This window comes from Gopherus evgoodei, chromosome 9, assembly GCF_007399415.2.
Source record: "Gopherus evgoodei ecotype Sinaloan lineage chromosome 9, rGopEvg1_v1.p, whole genome shotgun sequence".
In the NCBI taxonomy this organism is placed as follows: Eukaryota; Metazoa; Chordata; order Testudines; family Testudinidae; genus Gopherus; species Gopherus evgoodei.
This window is the reverse complement of record NC_044330.1, coordinates 89,170,973-89,191,712: the sequence shown is the minus strand read 5'-3', so window position 1 is coordinate 89,191,712 and position 20,740 is coordinate 89,170,973. Positions and strand designations below refer to the sequence as shown.

Sequence of the window (20,740 nt, the reverse complement as noted above, 5' to 3'; positions counted from 1 at the left end):
CCTACCCAAGCCATATGAAAAAAGAACTATACGGCTTTAAGGAAGGTTGTGGAATCCCCATCACTGGAGATTTTTAAGAACAGGTTGGACAAACACTGTCAGGGATGATCTAGGTTTACTTGGTCCTGCCTCAGTGCAGGGGGCTGGACTAGATGACCTCTTGAGGTCCCTTCCAATCCTATATTTCTAGAATTTCTTTGCTTTTATGGTAAAAAAAAGTGCGAAGAAACTAAATGAAACAGTTCTTTTCAAATTGAACAAAATAGCTTATTTGCAATTAAATTTGACAACTTTTTTATTTGAATTTTTTTTAGAATTTTTGGTTTTGTTACGGGAAGAACAGGATTTATTTTCTGATTTTTCACAAATGCAAGCAGATGTAGAGAGTTATTTGCCCAACTCTAGTTGTGAGGATGAAATCCATTATGGAGGGGGAGACGCTCAGTCAAAACAGCCATAAAAGTAAACAGACAGACCTATTCTGGTGGCATTCAGGCAACTCCCAGCATTCTTGTTAAAAGTAAAGCGTTCTTGCTTTTTCTCTTGCCCCACTTCTATAAACGGCAATCCAGTGGTCACAGTGAGGCTGGCCTCTTCTCTTTAGATCCTACTGCTATGTAATCTTACCTATTCTGTCTTTCAGTGTTTCAAATGAAGATGAAGAGATGAACACACCTCTTTGACCAAATTCATCTTCCTAGGTTACTCCCAAACCACTAGGCCTCCAGGGGTTACTCTGTAGTTCATGTTTGAAAGATTAGGATTTGTACGTGCACACACAGAAAACGAAGTAGAAATTGGTTTTAGTCCCCACCTTTAGATAATTTGGTGCAAATAGATGTGGACACTTCTTTTGAAATAAGAATGTTCTATGTTAATTTAAATTGGTAAAAAAATAAGACCTCAACAAAATAGGACAATCTGAAATGTGTGTGTCCACACACAGACTTGCACCAAAATAGCTAAAGGTGTGAATTAAAACCAGTGTTGCTAGTTTGGTTTCGGATTGTGTGTAGACAAGCCCCTAAATTCACCACTCCAATGACTAGAAATGTAGGTCTCATCCCTGCACTAAAATGCACAGACCTAGTGCGTGGCACCCCATTCATTTCCATGGGGATCTGCACCTGCAGACTTGTTTGCAGGATTCCCATACTAAATGTTTTTTTAAAGGAAAGCTAAGGACTCAAGCCTGCAAAGATTTAGGCTATGTCTACACAGCACACCTTAAACAGCCATGCCCTTGTAGTCATTCTTTGTCAGCAGGACACAGCTTGCCTGCTGACAAAATAAAACCACCTTCAGAGAGGGACAGTAGCTCTCCCCTTGACAAAGCGCTGTCCACATGGGCACTTTTTGTGGGTAAAACTTTTTGACAAAAGTTTTACTGACAAAAGTGCAGGGTTGACATAGCCTTGCACACGCGCTTAACTTTCCACACTGTAAGCAGTCCCAAACAAATCAATAGGACACCTTACCATGCAGAAGTTAAGCACTTATGTAGATCTTTGCAAGATCAGAGCCTGAGGGTGACAGAGAGGCCTTAGCAAGCAACTGTGACTTTTTCACAAAAGACAGAAATATTTCATAGCCAACAATGCCTTTACTTGTACATTCACAGAGGCAGGGATAAAGTGTGCATAATGCCGGAAAAGCAATCACAGGAAGGGGAACAGAAAGAAGCCCTGGTGGAGAGGTGTATTTTCCAGTTAGCAAAATGTTAGAGGCAGATTAGCCAGTGAACTCAGTGGAAACCCTCCAACACATTGACTGTCATTTTTATGTCCTTGCATCTTTCATTCTGAGCCCTCTGAATTACTGCAACAATCATTCTGGCCATGCACAGTACCTGCAGAGATCTAGGACTTAGACTTAAACCCTGGTCAGAACAAAGTGCCATGACCTCACAGAGGGGCCCTCAAGTTAGATTTCTTCTCTGTTTAGGATGCTTCAAGTACAACTTTATGCTAGTTAGCAGTTTATTTTGGACATGGGGTAACTACGTAAATGAAAGGTTCCAGTCTGCAATAATACCATCTGATAACTTTTACCCAAGAATCTCAAAGTGTGCACAACCTACATTAATTGACCATACCCACAGCATCCCAGCTCATTTTATAGCTGGACCGAGGCAGAAGGTTGAAATTACTTGCCAAAGACCATATAGTGTAGCAGACCAATGGCAGAGCTGACAAAAATAAAAAAAAATCCCAATTCACAGTAAATCTCATTCCCAAATAAGAGAGTCATCTATGAAATTGGAAAAGGGGAGCAAGGTTGAAACAGCATGTGGTGCCAAACAGAGGGTTCCATAATGCCCACTCACTACATGTGGAATATCTAAATATGCTGCAAAGCAACCCTACACTTAGGTGAATGAAGAATCCTTTCTAAAGGCCATATGTTTTAAGCTTTATAGTGAAGCACAACAATACAGGGATCAGCAAGCAGTCAAGTGCAGTTGGCAATGATATTTTTCCAACTTCACAATAGAAGTATTAGAAATGGAATTCTAGAAAGTACTTTAAAAACCAGGCATTGAACATTACATTTTGACAACATTATAATTATAAAGTTGAAGGCACAGTCTTGACAGAATTATATATGTAATATTACATACATATAGGTGTAAATTTAAAGAGGCATAACAGTACTAAAATTAGTATTTCACAGAATTGTTCACCATTCCTTTTCCGATACCAAACTTAATAAAAAAGATTTCTCTAACGTTAAAGATATTTGGCTGGAACTTCTGGGTTTTTTGGTCAGAAAACAAAATATTCTTAGTGGCTCATGTAATTAAACATTGCCCTGCTTCTGTTCTGACTTTGTTGGTCTTACAGCTCCTTTTGGTATGAAACTGACTACATGCAATAAGAGGCATGCCTGTATCATTTGTAAAAGTTTACTGATAAATCCAGCGTAAAATGTCAGACTGATTATTTTCAGGTTTTTGTTTTGGCTTTTTTTAAATCAGAGGTCTTACATATATCTAATGACAATACAGGAAATAATAATAAATAAACTAGTTCGATGCATAGTTTCATTTGTAACTGAATATCTTAAAATGGTTTTGATGACACAATCACATGATTTCAAGATGTCCGGAGACAGGAGTAAAGTATATTTACAGAAAAAAATTGCACAATTTACATGTGAGCAAACATTTAACCTTTTATGCTATTTCACCTGCACTGTACATTCAAACTGGAAAACATTTTGGTTTTTCAACTTCAAGCACAGCATGAAATATTTTATTTACAAGGCATCAACATAAACATTCTAAAATTTCAGCAAGTTCCCACACAGATGTTTACCAGGAAAAAAAACCTGTTTTCAAAAAGACTGACTCAGATTTTCTGGACCAGATGTACAAAACTGAGTATGTCAATGCATTCAAGTGCAAAACAAATTTCCAATCACCTGATTAAAATAAGAGGCTTCTTAGTATTGGATACCACAGTGCATGTGCAGTAAAGGGATCAAATACTGGTTTTAGTGATATAGAAAGCATTAAAGGGGGACTTTCATACAAGGAAAACTTGCAGATTTAACCATATCTATTCATCTTAAAAACTGAGTAATAAATTGCTCTCATTGCCATATGTTTGCTAACTACCAACCAAGAGTTTAAAACCAGGATTTGTCCCAAGTGACCATCCTTGATTCCTGAAGTAAAAGTCTTAATTTTGATAGTTTTTTCCATGCAACAGATGTCATAAACATAGGATTATCAACCTGTTCCTGCTCCCACATCAGTGACAAAATTCCCATTTTTGAGTCAGTCAGGGCCCAATCATATTTGTTGCAGGATCAAACAGAAGATGACCAATTACTAGCATAATTCAAAACCAAGTTCTCTCATATAAAGAAACAGGCTGCTGCCATGTGAAAGTTCTTCGGTGAGAAAACAAATCATGCAGAATACGCCCCACTGGACCTGCTGAGTCTTGCCAGAAAGAGCCTCTAAAAATGAGGGTAGGTAAAAAACAAAACTGGAATCATGGAAGCAATTTATGTGATCTTAAAGCAATAAATGCTGCATGGCAGTAATATATTGGTTTCTACATAACAATTCATCCACTAATCAGAAATAGGTGGTGTTCTCAGTCTTGGGCAGCACAGCTAATAGAATGTCTTTACTATAGCATAAATTAAAGTTTCTTGACACTAGAAAGGACAAATATAGCTATAATCTAGATTGAAATATTTCTTAAAATCTTATCAATTTGTGATCTCATGAAAACAAATTCCTGAATGAAAATTTGGTGGAAACAACAAAAAGTTATATACTGCACTCAGCATTACGATGTGTGTAAAATACTCTCTGATCACACTTTAAGGACAACATATTCTGCTGCACAAAACTTCCTGTTTTCAGATTTTGATATTTTCCCTTATGATGTGAAAATTATACAATATATCAAACATTTGCTTTTGATATTTTACATACATTGTGTGTGCATTATCTGTGATTCTCAACTTAAAAACTAGAACACTAACATTTACTATTCTCTGTGTCTATTCTCTGATAGATGCGCTGACCTCTCTGAAAAACACAAATGAGAATTAAATGCTCACATCATGGATTAGACTTCATGGTATAGTTCCTCATAATTATTTACCTAGTAAACTATTAAATAGCTCTCTCAGCAAAGGATTTCAAGAATAAGATTTGCAGAGTAGCCAATATTCCAGGGAGGTAAATAGGTGATAAACACCTAGTTGCTTTTTCAGTGAGAAATTTCAGTTTTTTTATGATTAGCAATCAAAAATCTAATTTTGAGAATTCAGTATTGTAACAAGTGAAAGAGGACCCAATTCACAAAGTCTGGATCTGGATATTCCCAAATTGAGGTGGTTGGGATCCGGGGTTTTGGTTCAGAGTCATCTCTGGTACACTATTAACATCTTTACAAGCAATTGATATTAGCTCAGTAGGTCGTAAATAGAGCAAATGCTGTGTGGTAACATTACCTAAGTGTGAATGCGTAATTGTAAAGATTACAATGGTGGACCTTGTAACATCAGTATGAATCACTGCAGTTCATTTAAAGGGAACTGCAAGTGCTGATAACCAGTAATAACTACACTGAATGCTAACAGACTTTTTAAAAAACACAATAATTCAGGTAGTAGCACCACCCTATTACTTCCTCAGATGAGCATGAGAGAAATCTCAGATGGTGTGTTTTCTGAGCTAGCAGAGGCTAGGAGAGGCAAGACATCAACCCACTGTGTGTATATTTAATGTGCTTTCTAGCAGACAATCTCAGTTGCAGGAGTGTATTGGGACACAGATGTACAGAGAAAGGAAAGAAGTTAATCAGGGAGAAGATGGGGGGGAAATAAATCCAAGCTCCCTCAGATCTCTCTCTCTACATATGATCACGATCCAGATCAAGGGAGAAGAGATGGTAAAGGATTTGGGTAAAAAAACCCCAAAAATTATCTAAGATTTTGCAGGACAATTTCTTGTACGGAATAGGTTATAAATGAGAGTAATCCCAAAAGTTATGCAATAAGGCACATCGATTTGCAAATGAAGAGCACTTTCAGTGTTTACAGCTGTGGTCATCAACATATTTGAAACAGCAAACATATTAACCACGCTACACATCAAGAAACTGTCCCCAGTTGCCTGCTGGTCAGCCCTCTACTCCATTTCTGGTTCCCCTGCATGTTTTCTTAATTGTATTTCAGCATTTTCTAGAAAAATAGTGTGACATTGATAGCTTCTCAGTGACATTATCCAGCTTCACTTGCAGGCTCCAGCTGCCACTGCCCTTTCTTTCTTTGCCATGTCTGGTAAAATATCCTGGAAGGTCACCACAAATAAACGGACTGGCTTCAGTGTTTAAAACATGAAAAAATATTTTCTTTCCTGTAAAATTAGGCAATTAAAACCTAGAGAAGATGAGAGGAAAATCCTTAAAACAAATCAGTGCATACAGAATTCTAGCCAACTGTATCTTTTTAAGAGCTTTTTATAATGCTGTGTCTTCTTCTTCTCTGAAATCTCCCACTAGAAGTGAGCGCTTATCTGGTTCACTGAGAACTAAGCTGTTGAGGGAGCGTTTATCTGAGAACAGGGAATTTAGCGAGGCTCTACTATAACTGATGATTTGATCCATTAGGCTAAGTTTGGGAGAAGCTGTCCCAGTATCATCAATTCCAACATGGACACAGATTTCCGAACAGCTCTTCCGTCTCATATAGCCACAGGCACGGAGCTCGTATTTCTCATAACTTGGTTTCTTGTAGCTAAGGAAAGAAAATCCAGTGTAAATTAGTTGGCAGTAACTGTGAATAGAAACAACTCATTGTGGAAAGAAACTACTGCAGATGCTCATGTACAAATCAGTACAGTTAATACCCACTGCCATTCATAATTTGAATACACAATGCAGTGTTAAAAATGTCTAATTTCTCATCTTTTGGTTGATTCTAATACCAAATGAGAGCTTTATTTTAAATAAAGAGTACACAGAAGGGGAAAGGAGAGCAAAGCAGATTCATACCACTTCTATTTCACTGTTTGACTGGTGTTGAAATTCCCAGGTACCTCCTGGTAGAATGCATCTATAGGTTTTGTTAATGGAAGAGGCATTATGGAAGTGTTCTACTATAATTAGGAAATCATCGCCTTTTCTACCCATGGTCCTTTGACACCTGCACTCACTGGTTCCCACACTATATGGTATCATATCTACCACAGCTCTCCATTGAAGGTGGCTGAGGAGTAAGAAATAAAACAAGCCATGGCATTTAGCACAGCATTGTTTATTGCAATACTTCATACTGTTAAGTCCTCAATGCCAGTAGGTGTGCTGTTCCCAACTGTGTTGTATCATAGCCACAGAATCTGTAAAAAAGCCAGCATGATCTGGCAACAAAACCTCCCACAGATTTTCAGTGACAAGAGTTATTACACAGTAAGTGCACTACTGGTTTTTATAGTTCCCATTATGTGCACCTGGCCGGGATGCAGTTGAAACTCACTTGTTTAACAAAACTGCCTGACATATTTTGGATCAACTGGCTACTCCGAGGAAGGAAAATGGACAAAAAAGAAAGCAAGGAGGAAGTGTGTTGAGAAGGTGATCGGTCTGAAAACAGCCACTACTAAAGATGGACTTGCCTGAACTCCAGAGCTAGGATTAGAGTTTAGGGGTCTCTAACTCTTCGTCCTGTGCCCAGTTCACTAGACCCCTCTGTCTCTAAACTAAGAGATCTGTGACTGCAAATTAAAATATATACAGAATTTTTCACTTACAACTTTAGCAACAGAGAAGAACACACAACGGAAACAGAAGAGGCAGCCATTGCAGCAGAGCCCATCCACGGCTGCAAAATGATACCAACTGGCAGAAAGACACCTAGGAAAGAAACCAGCGCTGATTCCAGATAAACCACATAAGAACAGAATATTCCTTATACAATACCTTTAATGCACTGTATACAACCAAGCAAGTATCCCTATGGATGTCTATACATGAAGTTTTAGTTGCATTTTAACACATTAACAAACATGAGTGTAAGTTCTAGTGTACACAAAACAGAAATACAGGTAGGAATAATAATTTTGTCATTTCTTACTAAAATTTACAGCTGTATTAGCTAAAATGGGTTATCTAGCATGTGTTAAAATATAACTGAAAGTTTTCACACCTCATTCAACAAAATGTTTCTCTTAAATACATGTCGATGTACAGACCATATTATAATAGGGGATAGTTTCCTGCTGCTCCACCACCATCTCTCTAAAGGTAAAGAGCTTGTATTGATAATCAGTCACAGACAAAAACGATGGGTATCATTTTATGAAAAAAAACCACCACACAACTGCAATCATCTATTAAAAAAGCACATCAGTACTACGACAGAACACTCACGTACCAGCAGCAACAGGAATTCCCACGAGATTATAAATCAGAGCAAAGACAAAGTTGAACCGGATTGTTCTGACGGTTTTCCTTGATAAATCTATACTTGCCACCACATCTAACAAATCGTTCTGCAAATTAAAGTGTTTATAGGAAAAGTCAAAGAAAACTAATTTCACATATGAAATGTTATCACATTACAGTTATCAAAGCTAAATACTGTGCACTGAGCATTTCTAAAAGATGCAAGTGTCTCTCTAGTAGGTGTTTTTAGATTGTCAGTCCTTCCTCTATTTTATGTTTGTGCAGTGCCCAGCACAATAAGCATTTGGAGTCCCTGGGTACTGATGCAAAACAAATAAATATGTTTACAGCAACGTTAGTGTTGCTACAATCACTTGTCAGGGTTCCTATCAAACTCTGTTTTTTAGGCATTTATAACCAGGCTGTGAAAATTCAACTTAGCATGCAGGAAGACATGATCACCAGATTCTAGGTGTTATAGCGTCATTCCAAAATAAAGTTTAATTTTCAATGTTCCATTCCTTCCCCAAAGGTCACCCTCATTCCTTCTCATTTACCCATCCTCAGAGTTGGCACTGTTGCCACAATACATCCAGCAAAATAAAGTCGTCTGCAGCTTCCTTCAAGAGCCAATGAATATCACACCCTTAGGAGTCAGAGAAAGATAGTATCTTCCCTGCTCCAGTTCCATTGGTCTGTAGGGATGGAGCACATCATCTCTGCAGTTGTCCCAGTCAGGCCAGTGTCAGAATGAGGGACTGAACAAAGGTCCCAAACAACGGCTTTCACTTCACTGTCTCTGGCATGCCTCACCCATTTTTCTTTAACGAAACAAGCTTAGTTCCATTACTTACCCTAATTAAAACCACATCTGCTGCCTCAATGGCTACATCAGTGCCTGTACCAATTGCAATTCCAACATTAGCCATGGCAAGAGCGGGGGAATCATTGATACCATCTCCCACCATTGCTACCCGCTTGCCCTCTTCTTGTAACTGTTTCACTTTGGCTACTTTGTGTGAGGGAAGAACCTCAGCAAACACTTTGGTGATGCCAACCTAAAGGAAGAAAAAGAACAAAAACCATATTACAACTTTTCCATGTGCTGTCCAAGATTCTGTCTCTGAATGTATATGCTTTCTATTCTCTCTGGTGAGGAGCAGACAGTATCTATTTGAGTGAACACTGAACCAATTACAATTCAATTTCACTTTAAGTAACATACCACACTGCAGACTATTTTTTCCCACTGCCACGTTATTTTATCATTTCCCCAATGCGGTCACTGGCATGAGGGAGAGCCTAATCTATTTTAGGGATGTGATTTGATTTTAGCAAGAAAGGTAGTAATTGTGATTACTGGATTAGCAAAAGGGGGACTAATTCTGTTAAAAAAACCCTGAAATTTAAAAAGTAAACAGGAAGATACTGTATAAAGCAGGAAAAACAGTCCTAATTCATCCTTTTAGCAGAGAATGTACAGACTGCTGAGAAGACACTAACTGCTATAGCAACTCAAAGAAACCAAAGAGATCTAGATTTTTAGCTCTTCAAGAGTAATCTTTCTCCAATGATCAATGTATTTTCATGCCAGCTATTTAAGTAGAGATACTTAAACAGATAATTGCTTGAGGATCATTCAGAAATAAACTGATTTTATTATGTACTATGAGGGTTAAAAGGGAGATCATCAGCCTAAAAATCCTGGTCCAAATCTGATGTAAGAAGTGCAATACACTGAAGTCAGAATTATTACCTCTTACAAAAAACCTGTAAGTGTTTCTGTACTAGTTACTAACATCTTAGATTGTTTTTACACGGTTGGCACTTCTCACCTTCAACCAATTTTGCTACGTATCAGCCGGGGGGGGGGGCACTTAAACATGAGAGGAGATATTCCCTCCCCCTGAAGTAGAGCATAACAGAGTTCATTGGGAGGATGGGGAGAATACCATGAAGAAAATTGTAAGTCAACAAGATATTCAGCAACTTACCTCAGAGGCAATATATCTTGCTGTTTTACTGTTGTCTCCTGTCATTAAAACAACTTCTAAACCCATAGTCTTCAAAATGTGGACTGCCAATTCAGCTTCAGGTTTCACTGTATCAGCAATAGCTATCAAGCCACACAGCACTCCTAATACAGACAGCATGAAAATGAATGTGTTCGTATTAAAGTCCTTTTCCCCACCTTCAGCAGGCAATGGGTCCTAGAAGACCCTCTCAGAACCCAAAGGATCCCCCCTTCTTCTTCATTAGTCTCCTAACCCTTAAAAGTCCTTACAGTGTGCCCAAACATCCATGCAGTAGAGGAGAGCTGGACGATGTTCTACCTTTCAAAATGTTACAAAAACTTGAAAGCTAGAAACTCATTTGTGGTCACATGATTCTATACAAGTGCAAGGTATTATTAACTATTATTATTATTAATAATAATAATCCAGATCGTAGTTTCAGGGTCAATTGTTTCCCTCACCGCTTTCTATTTAAATGCTCAGAAGTCAAACCCAAGAACACAGAAAAGGGACAACAATCTTACCATCAACAGCTACAAGGACTGCAGTGCAACCTCTACGTTCGTGTTCAATCATGGCATTATCAATATTGCTTTTAAGAAGAAGGCCATTTCTATTCATCCATTCCCGGTTTCCAATGAGAACAGAATACTTTTGATGATTCAAGGTAGCTGTAGGAAGGAAATACAATCCTACCATTATGTGGATACATTCAAGTTAATCCAGACAAGAGTTCATAGGGTGCTCAAACAGATTAGTGGCATCATTATCCAAAATCTAAATAATGTTTAGGAATCGTTTTCTTCTTACGCACCCCACAAATGTTTCTTTTCCCTGTTTTTTGATAAGGAAATGAATTAGCTGTTCTGCAATAAGAGGCTGATAGCATTTACTTGCACCTGCAGTTCTAACATAGGACAACACTGTGTAAAATGCCTCTCTCTGAGCTCTACTACACATGAAAGCCATGAGTTGCGCCTCTTTTGAGCAAAGACTGGTCAATAGCATAAGTTACATGAAGATTTTGGGTAGTGATCATCTGGGAAGAAGCACAGTTTTAAAGAGAACACAGAAGGGCAGTGGGACTGCACTCCTGTGTTCTATTTCCAGTTCTGAAACCTTTAGCACAGAACTTTAAAATCTCTGTGTCCCATTTTAACAGAGCTCCTTTTAGTCCACATCCCTCAGAGATATGCAAGCATCAATTACCCCATTCCCGAGATGAATAAAATACATAGCTACTAAATTAAGTAAAAAGCAACTCCTTTGTGCCTCCAGGAGGTTTCAGACCCAGTTTTCCAGAGGGGAAAGGTTAGTGACCCATGGCAGCCTCTTCCCCCAGCATCCTCAACAAAAGTCAGACAAAACCAGATCATCATTCTTGGCATAAATTTTATTTTACATGCATGTGTCAGCTTACTTGGCAACTGGGCATCAATAATCAAGGCAGGTTGCATTGGGTCCTCAAAGTTCTCATCAACTTTTATGAATGTTATATTCTTAATATTATTTTCTTCAACTTTCTCATTCCTCCTGTACAGCAATTCTTCAATATTGGTGACTTTACAGCTAATGCCACAGCCTGCTACTACCTGAAAATCTGTACAGGTTCCAAGGGTTTCTGAGTCAAGTTCCTAAAACAAAAGGTCAAACATTTTCTGAAAAATACAGAATCAGTTGCATTTATAAGAGTGCTGACAGTAAATTACACCCAAACCCAAATCTAGAACATAAGCAGATAAAATGCAATCATCAAATACAAGTTTAAGTGTCAGGCTCTAGTATAAACAGTACTAAATCACTCACATGCCTTCATAATTTTCAACTTTAAGAACTCTCCAAGTAAAAGGCCACTTCAATAAGCCAACCACTTTCTAGTCAGTGCAAGGTAATTCACAGATGCACACACAATATTGAGACAAAGCTCTACAGGAAAGGCTCTCTATCACTGCAACATTTTCTGCCCATTTAAAAGAATCCTAGTACCATACCTTCTTGCAGTATTTTGTTATTGCTGTCCCCAGAGGGTGTTCACTGTTACTCTCAGCAGTCCCCACTATTGCCAAAATCTTATTACGTGGCATCTGGTTATCCTCCACTAGAATCTTCACCTGCATCACTACTGGAGTTCCATGGGTAATGGTTCCTGTTTTATCAAATACAACCACCTTTACCTGCAGCAAAACAGGAAACCTCATTGTTGCAGGAAGGTCTTACTGCAGAATCATTCAGATGCAAAGTTACTGTCCAAAGTTACTACCTAGGCACCTATAGACAACATGCGGTGATAACTTCTGTGTTTGGAAACAAATGCAGAATACTGGCATGTAGAGTCCCACTATAAATTAAAGCCCGGGAAAAATCAATTGCATTTTTTACCTTATGTGCCATCTCTAGCGGTTCTCCACCTTTGATCAATATGCCATTCTGAGCTCCTACCCCAGTCCCCACCATTACAGCTGTTGGGGTTGCTAATCCCAATGAACAAGGACAGGCAATGCACAAAACTGTGATGGCGGCTTGGAAAGCAAAGCGGATTACTACTTCAGTGTTGGAAATGCTCTTATTGTAACCCTGTGGACACAGATACACGTTTTAGTAACAGAGTAAGCAACATTGTAAACCATGTATTCAACTACACATTTTCTTAGTACAAAGGCATATTTGTAATTACATACAATAACATTCTTCAGAGATTTTTAAGTTGAAAAGTAAAGCCCTTGAAAGTTAGGAAGTACCAATATTCTGATTGCCCACACAACCTTATTCTGTCCTGTAGTGCATATACCTATCACATGCTCTATTTTACTCATAAGACCCCTGCCTCATTCTATTTATTTATTCAAACTAAAGAATATAAGCCATGAGATTCCCTTAAACTGGACCATAATAAATAATACTCTAATCACTACATATGGTGATTAATGCCCTATAAATACTCTCCACTAGAATCTTCACTTGCATCCTCTGTCAGAAAAAAATAATCAAGCAAGAAACTGCCATCGTAACTGTCTGATAGTGCAAATAAGAGCCCTGTCCTATAATGAGATCCACCAGTGTGTAAAGTCTATTGACTTCGAACTGGATTCTCCATGGGGCTGTGCCAGCAGATTCTGATGCAGAATTGGGACCTAGATTGAAGAGATCATCTTTCCCAAAGGAAAGGAAATTGGAAAGTTTCAAGGTTTTTGTAATGTCATGTTACTGTTTTGTTTGTTTTAAACAGTTAATAATTAGTTTAATAATTAAGTTAACCAATTAAAATGTTTTTTAAAACAAGGTATTTTTGTTAATCGAACTCTTTCAGGTCTGTAAGTTCAATACTTTTTCAAAATAAAGTTCCCATTTCTGAGTCTTTTCAGTACTGAAGTTGATACAAATCATGACTGAAAGTATCAGACAGAACTATTGCTAAGTAATACAAGTAAGACAGCAGCCTATACTCAAACAATATCCCTATGGCTGAATGGAGATGACCAATGGCAAGGATGTCTAGTAACCGCTTTCTAAGTAGTTTTAAATATTTTGGAAAGACTCAGTTAACTATCACGTGCTTTATGACTTTGCAATTTTCCTTTCATAAGCAAAAATACAGAAAAACATTGCAGCATGTGAACAATATACTAGACAAGTGACTGTGAGGATATTCTAGGATGGAACTGTTGCAGTCAAATAGACTTCTACTATATCTATTATTTAATAACATTTCAGAAAGTGATTTAAGAGAGTCACTTACATGAAAATATGTTTCCACAATTTCAAAATTGACAAATCCAATTACAATCCAAGCAAAAAGGGTAAGCACAGAGACAGCCACAATAAAAGGAACAAAATAGCCACTAAGTTTGTCTGCAAATTGCTGGATTGGAGCCTACGGGGGAAAAAATACATAAACATCAATTCTGATCACATGATACTCTCTTCCATGCTTTACAGCACTAGTATAAACAGAGTATCTCAGCATATTCAACAAATACTTCTAATAAAACTTAGATAGTCTCTCAATAGTTTTGATATGACTTTAGAGAATTAAGAGACTCAGAACTTTGAAGGTTTTGAGTTCAAAGTTTCTCTGACTGATATGTTGAGATTGCTTGGTGTCTTGATTTTAAGACTTATGTTGAGGTTTAAAAGACTCTAAGCTTTATGCGATTTGCTGAATAGAGGCCTAAATGAAGAGGCAGAAACTAATAGTTTAAATCAATGCCACTATTCAGTGAAAGTACCTTTGAGGTTTGTGCCTCCTCCACAAGTTTGACAATCTGAGAGAGAGTTGTATCAGCTCCAACGTGAGTTGCAGAGATCAGCAGTGACCCATTCTGATTAATAGAACCTGCAATAACTGTACTGCCAGGTTTTTTAGCCACAGGCATGGCTTCACCTACATAAAGGCCAACAGCAGACATTAGGGTGGAAAATTCTGATTTTGACAGTGTTATTTTTCCTACTGCTACCTAGTCCTAACATACCATTAGAAAACGTACAAGCAAATTAGTGAACTTTAATCTCCCTTGTTCATAATTATTTGATACAAAGAGATATTTTAATTTTTTTTAAAAGCTTACCTGTGATGAGGGACTCATCTACCATGGACTGTCCTTCAATAACACGGCCATCAACTGGGAATTTGCCTCCTGGAACTACTTTGACAATATCACCCCGTTGAACCAGTTCAACATCAACCTGATCTTCACTGAGAAGGGAATATAGTACATTTAATAAAAAATAGTTAGTGATGTTACCAAGTCAAAAAGCACTTTTCAGCATTATATACAGCAGAATCTCGCCAATTCATACATTGCTAATTGATAAAGGGCATTTTGTGATGCTTTATCCTTGTTTTATTATTTGTTTGTTTTTGTTTACTTGCCAATTCAGAAAATCTGTTCAATTTCAAAGCGCGAATTAGCAAGGTTCCACTATAGCATATCAGAATAGTATCAATTTTATTACATTTTAATGTTACATCTGGCAAATTCTCTTAAATTGAACAAGTTACTTGCGCACATCTTCAGCAAGCTAAAAGTGTTAGTTGAAAAACAAAGAAAAGAACAGAAGGACAAAGCAAAATACCTCAAAAGAATGTTGTCTGGTCCTAGGTTAACGAGAGTTGCTTCTGTAGCTTGTAGTGAAATTAGTCTTGAAAGGGCTTCTGATGTTTTACCCTAGAATATGAATTTACACATTTGCCTTTGATCACGCTATCGACAAAAAAGAAATCACAGGCTAAAACAGCTACATGCAATACAATTCACCCTTTAAAACAAACACGTCTTGCAAACTGACTAGAAAAAATAAACTTGACATTTTAAATAGTTTTCAAAATTGCTGAAAATCATTTTGCCACATGAACAAATGATAAGTAATCAGGATCACGCTTTCCCATGTGATTTCATTTTAAAACATGCGCACTCTATAACTATACCCATGTAGTTTCCTGCAATTTGTAAATGTGACACTTTACACCAAATAAAGATTTATAAAAATACAAAGTTCAGTCTTGCTTCTGTTTTCTTACAAGCTGTGATTTTGCTTGCTAAGTATTCCCTCTGTATCTCACTAAAAATTTACTCTTTCATGCTTTCTAATGCAACCTGTCTGGAACATTTTCTAGTATTTTATTTCATGTCAAACATGTGAGCAGGTACTTTTATTTTGCTTTACCTTTGCCATATGCTCTAACCACCGGCCCAATGCAATGAACACAAATAGCATAGGAGGTGTATCAAAGAACGTCACAGGATTCACTTTTGCTTTTTCAACCATTGCAACTAGAAGAACAACGAAGGAGTAGACAAATGCAATGGTGGTTGCCAAAACAATCAGCACATCCATGTTAGCAGTTTTATGCTTCAGTGCTTTGTATGCTTGAATGTAGAAGTACCAGCCTCCAAATAACTGTAACAACAACAACAACAACAACCACCACCACAATTGTACTTTACTCAAAAATACAAATGCAAAAATTACTGCTCTAAAGCTACTTTACTGGAAGTGAGAGGTGCAGGGTTCTTTTCTGTACGTCCTTTTTTAAAGTTCAGGTTTAAAAGTTAAAACATTAATATTTCAATAGATATGAAGAACAAATATTTAATTAGTCTACTGCAAATCAAGGGAGCTCAAATAAAAAAAAAGACTAATAATTACATTGCTAAAATACAGAAGATGATGGATCCAATCCTGCTCCCACTGAAGCCAAAACACCCACCGATTTCAATGAAAGCAGGCCCCATAATAGTTACATTGATTCAAAATGCTTCATGAAATTCACAAAGTGATCTTTTGTGCTTAATTTTTTTTAAAGTTCCATTATAAAAAGACAATTTCAATTTGTAAACTTCTTAATGACAGCAAACTGAAAGTCACCATGTTTTTATTTACCTGAACAGGGACACACAATAAAAAAGACAGCAAATTCATTACAGACAATCCTGGCAGGACCTGATGCTCCAAGGACATAGAAGAGTGATAGGCCTCCATTTCCTCCTTGCTCATGTTGCGATGCTGGTGAACATCTGCGAGGTGGCTATCCATAACCATCATGTAAATCATCAGCGCCATTACAGGAATGCAGAAAAAGAGACTCACAAGAAAAGATCTTTTCCATCTTAGATAAGGAAAAAAATAATAATAAAAGTCTGACTTGTTTTGCAAGTAACAGGTATAATCATCACACAGATAACATTTTAGCTACAATGTCAGCAGAAACCAACAAAGTAATTTGTGAAAATGTCAATTCTGGTTCAAAAACAGCCTCAAACTTTAAAAGAAGAATCAGATGAACATTTAAATAGAAATGAAAACAGGCTCAGTAATACTTACTGCCTTATTTCCTGTTTGTGGTCTAGATGGCCAGCAGATCTGTCCTTCCTGACTAAAGAAGTCTCAAAACCTAAGTCCTAGATGAGAAATGTACCAAGGATTTGATTTTACCACACAGAGAATTACCACCACAAAAGATACACTTTCATCTTGATTTGCAGGAAGTCATCAATACTGTATGCACAGAAAACACCTTTAGCTGTACTTCTTTGTCCAGGCAAGTAAATATCACCTGTGATATAACATTTCTACAATTTATACCATGTTAACTGCTCTACAGAACACAAAAGACATTCCCTGCCATCTAGAAAAAGGAATTTGCCCACTGTCACAGACAACTGAAACATACAGATGTGGGCAATATAAAACTTATTTCTACCTTTTTTTTTTTTTTTAAAGACGTCATGTGCTGTATAGAGATATTTGCAGGCTATCTAGGGGAGCAGGCCATGCATTCAGCTTGCTTCATTAGCACATTTATAAGGTCATTCTCTCACTTTCTATGTCAAAAGGTACCTCAGAACTAGCTGTCAGATTTAGGCTTCAACTTGTTCTAAAATGCTCTTTCAGCATCTCCTTGCAAGGCATGGACAAAGACACCACAGAGTACTGTTCTGCTGGCATATGCAGTTGCCCTTACTGCCAGAACACCTGTTCTGTATGTTGACTTCTCTACATTGATGGTGAGAAGAGTGGATGGAAGAGAAAGGGGACAGGATTTTGACCTTGATACACCTCTGCTCCATAATCACTCCATACCAAGAGTTCTTGTATTCCAGGGTTTAGAACTCCGGGAAGCATATTGGATATTCTATAAGATTTTTAGTGGCCCAATGAAACAGTTTAATACCTAAACACTTACCTCTACTGTTTGTATAATATCTCGAGGACCAACAATCTCAGGATCATATTTAATGTGTGCTTTGTTGGTTGCAAGAGCCACTGAGCTGTATAATACACCTTTAGTCTTCATAAGGGTGGATTCTATTTTATGTACACATGAGGCACAGGTCATTCCTCTCACCTGTTAAATACAAATTCTCGCCTGTTATCAAATCCAAAGACCGATGTTTTAAAAATATTAGTGAATACTTTTTCATTTATTACAGAGAATCTGAGAAAAATTAGGAAACCATAAACTGTGCTTTTGTTATCCGAGTTATAGCATCCCTAGATGGTATAACAAAAAACCAAAAAACCTTTTGGAATATACAGCTATCTGACCAGCAGGTGGCACTGTGGCTTGATCTTTGCATAATTTGTAGGTTAGCAAATCCACATATAGTTTGTAATATTTATCTATAGGTTTTATTCTGCTGCCCATCACCATAGTATATAAGCAACTTCTTATCAAATCAATTGCAATAACAAAGTCTCTAGTGGAGGCATATAAATTGCACATCTTCACAGAAGGTGGAAAAATTCTGAATTCTACCTTTTTCCATTTATAGTCAATATACAATTTTTAAAAAGACTGAAGAGGTGGTACCAAGGTCAGCATTTCAGTTTTTTAGGTCCTTGCTAATATTCCAAACTTTCAGTAAAAGGCATGAATTGAATACACTGGGAAAAGGTACATTTGCCATATATTTGCGAGGTTTGTTGCTATTTGACATGTATTATTGCATTTGTTTCTCACCCACCTGTGCATAGCTTTCCACTGACATTTAACCTTGTAGAAGCAGATATTCTATTTGAAAGTCACATTTTCATCTAAAAACGGTCTACATATTATTGGTAAAAGCAATCTTTAAAATAACTGTAACAAAGATTAAAAGATTAGAGGGGGAAAACAGCTTTTTTTCCCTTTTTATTCAGTTCCTAGTGTAGACCAAGGTGTTTGTGCATTGGACTGCACTGGGTGAAAAGTTATCTTCAGCTGTTTTGCTGATAATCAGTCACATTTTCTGTCTCACACTTAGCATGATGACATCGTTCTCAAGTCTTGCTCTGGGGTGCTCAGATGCATGCTCTATCCCTAAGCTCTGGAAGAGCATGTTTACCAGTAACAGCAAAGCTGGAATTGACACTGAAGAGGACACATGCAGCAAGCAGGAGTATGTATGGAGAGGAAGGTGGGGAAAAGGCAACTGGAGAGGAAGGATAGTCCATTGACTAAAATGCCAGCCTGGGATTAAAGAGACCTAGGTTCAGTTCCCTGGTGCTTCCTGTGTGACCTTAGGCAAGCTTTTTAAATGGGGATAACTTTATTTCTGTATGTCACAGGAGTGTTGTTAGAATAAATTCATTAAAAATTGTGAGGCATTCAAGTAATATTGATAATGGGTGCCATTAATCCCCTATAAACATCAACAGAGGAATATAAGAACTCTTAAAATTTTTAAAGTATTTTTAAAATTCTGTACTATTTAAAGGTGCTTTATCAGAACTCTGAATTTATCTTTTAATCAGTCTATACAGAAGTTTACAATATCCTTTTAACTACAGATTTTATCTAATTATAACAGCCAAATGCAGCCAGACACTTAGAAATATCTATTTTTCTTTAAATCAGACAATCCTATCTGTATGGAAAGCTTTCTTGGAAGTAAAAACATTACACATGCACATTGAACAGCTATAAATGACTGATATGGTTTTATTTATTAAAATGATCTGCTTACAACAAGTTCTAGAATTCCATCTCCATCATAGTTTTCCATAACAGTAGCTCCAAATCCCAATTCACGGATTAGACCTGCTATGACTGATGGCTGTATGATAGCAGGGTCATACCTCACTTCTGCCTTCCCTGCCATTAGAGCAACAAGCACAGAACATATTCCTAGAAATATACAACCAGAAAGTACAGTGTTAATTAAACATTGTATTAGAACAATGTGCAAATACGGTTAGTTTAGTAAACATACTGTACCTCAATCACCATATTACATGAGACTATCAATTACCCACATTCACTAAAACTGTGAAACAGGTAGCCTGCACATAGCATACCATGGGGACACTTTCAGAACAAACAACAAAAGGCAGGCTCTGAGAGAACATGTGTACTAGAAGAATCTAAGTCTAAAGGTAAAGGAAGATGAGTGAAATTGAGGGCAATGACAGATTTACTATTTATTTAAATTGGTTAATTTAAAAAAAAAATTCCAGTTTATGACACATTAAGGGGGCTCTAAAACTCCTCAATTTTTTTCCCCAAAGCTCCTTTTAAGAAATTTAAGAAACACACTTTGTAAGTAAGGGTTTTAGGGCTCCGGAGTATTTGTATTTCTCAAGGTTTTTCTGTAAGAAATAAACTGAGAAAGAGAAATGAACTAAACAAACAGTCCTGTCAAACACAGAATGAAAGAATTTTCTCTACTAGTTTCTCACAATACCGAAGGATTAAAGCATCAAATAGTCCAAGATTTGTCCAGCTTTCACATTATTTTAAACTGATGAAGTATAGCCTTCGTTTGCCATTGTTATTTGACTCTGCAATATTTTGCTTCTGCAGAGCACCTCATCCTGTCAGCAGAGGGAGCACAGAATTATGGTTATAATTATGAATTACATTTATGATCATGTAACAGTGTAAGAGCTTGCCTTTTTATCCTTCCCTACTTGCTAGACCACAAATAGTTTTTATGAGTCTACCAATGCCTCCAAGTTACCAAGTCTATATGGTCCTTTAGGTCAAACAGTAACAGCTCATTGCTTTTAGTTCCAGGTGCCTGGGTTCCATCCCCACTTATGACCCAAGGTGGGGAGGAGGGAAGGGGAGAAAGTGGTTACAACAAGGAAGTAAAGCAGGAAAAGTATGGTTAAATTGGCCTCAATATGGGTTTGTCTACATAATGGGGGGAGTTAGCTAACACTGAGTGGCAAATCTGGAAAGAGTTTTAAGGGTGCTGAACAGACAAAATGCAATTGTCTAGCTTCTAAGAGGGCAAAAATAGAAAAAAATAATAATGGAGAAATGAGTGCCATTTTAAAAGAAGTTACTTGCCCTGCTAAAAAGTTGAAACCATTCGTTCTGTACTGACCAGA

General features: G+C 37.3%; 1 protein-coding gene and 1 long non-coding RNA gene across 5 annotated transcripts in view; one reads left to right on the top strand and one right to left on the bottom strand.

Moving 5' to 3' along the window:
• The first annotated feature begins 313 nt into the window (after positions 1-313).
• Positions 314-5,439, top strand: LOC115658013. Its single transcript, XR_004002111.1, has 2 exons — positions 314-1,161; positions 1,192-5,439. It is a non-coding gene; the product is annotated as an uncharacterized LOC115658013 (long non-coding RNA).
• Positions 2,443-20,740, bottom strand: part of ATP7A (ATPase copper transporting alpha) — a 58,312-nt gene continuing 40,014 nt past the window's right edge. For all 4 annotated transcript variants that reach the window (XM_030576459.1, XM_030576461.1, XM_030576462.1 and 1 more), the window contains exons 6-23: positions 19,372-19,532; positions 17,610-17,771; positions 16,748-16,824; positions 16,307-16,532; positions 15,590-15,823; positions 14,999-15,090; positions 14,491-14,618; positions 14,152-14,306; positions 13,662-13,796; positions 12,305-12,499; positions 11,917-12,099; positions 11,346-11,559; positions 10,450-10,596; positions 9,905-10,047; positions 8,765-8,968; positions 7,900-8,017; positions 7,277-7,379; positions 2,443-6,264 (exon numbers count right to left, since the gene is read on the bottom strand). In XM_030576459.1, the coding sequence (XP_030432319.1) occupies positions 5,988-6,264; positions 7,277-7,379; positions 7,900-8,017; positions 8,765-8,968; positions 9,905-10,047; positions 10,450-10,596; positions 11,346-11,559; positions 11,917-12,099; positions 12,305-12,499; positions 13,662-13,796; positions 14,152-14,306; positions 14,491-14,618; positions 14,999-15,090; positions 15,590-15,823; positions 16,307-16,532; positions 16,748-16,824; positions 17,610-17,771; positions 19,372-19,532 (2,954 nt within the window). In that variant the 3' untranslated portion in view covers positions 2,443-5,987. The remainder of the gene's footprint in view (positions 6,265-7,276; positions 7,380-7,899; positions 8,018-8,764; positions 8,969-9,904; positions 10,048-10,449; positions 10,597-11,345; positions 11,560-11,916; positions 12,100-12,304; positions 12,500-13,661; positions 13,797-14,151; positions 14,307-14,490; positions 14,619-14,998; positions 15,091-15,589; positions 15,824-16,306; positions 16,533-16,747; positions 16,825-17,609; positions 17,772-19,371; positions 19,533-20,740) is intronic.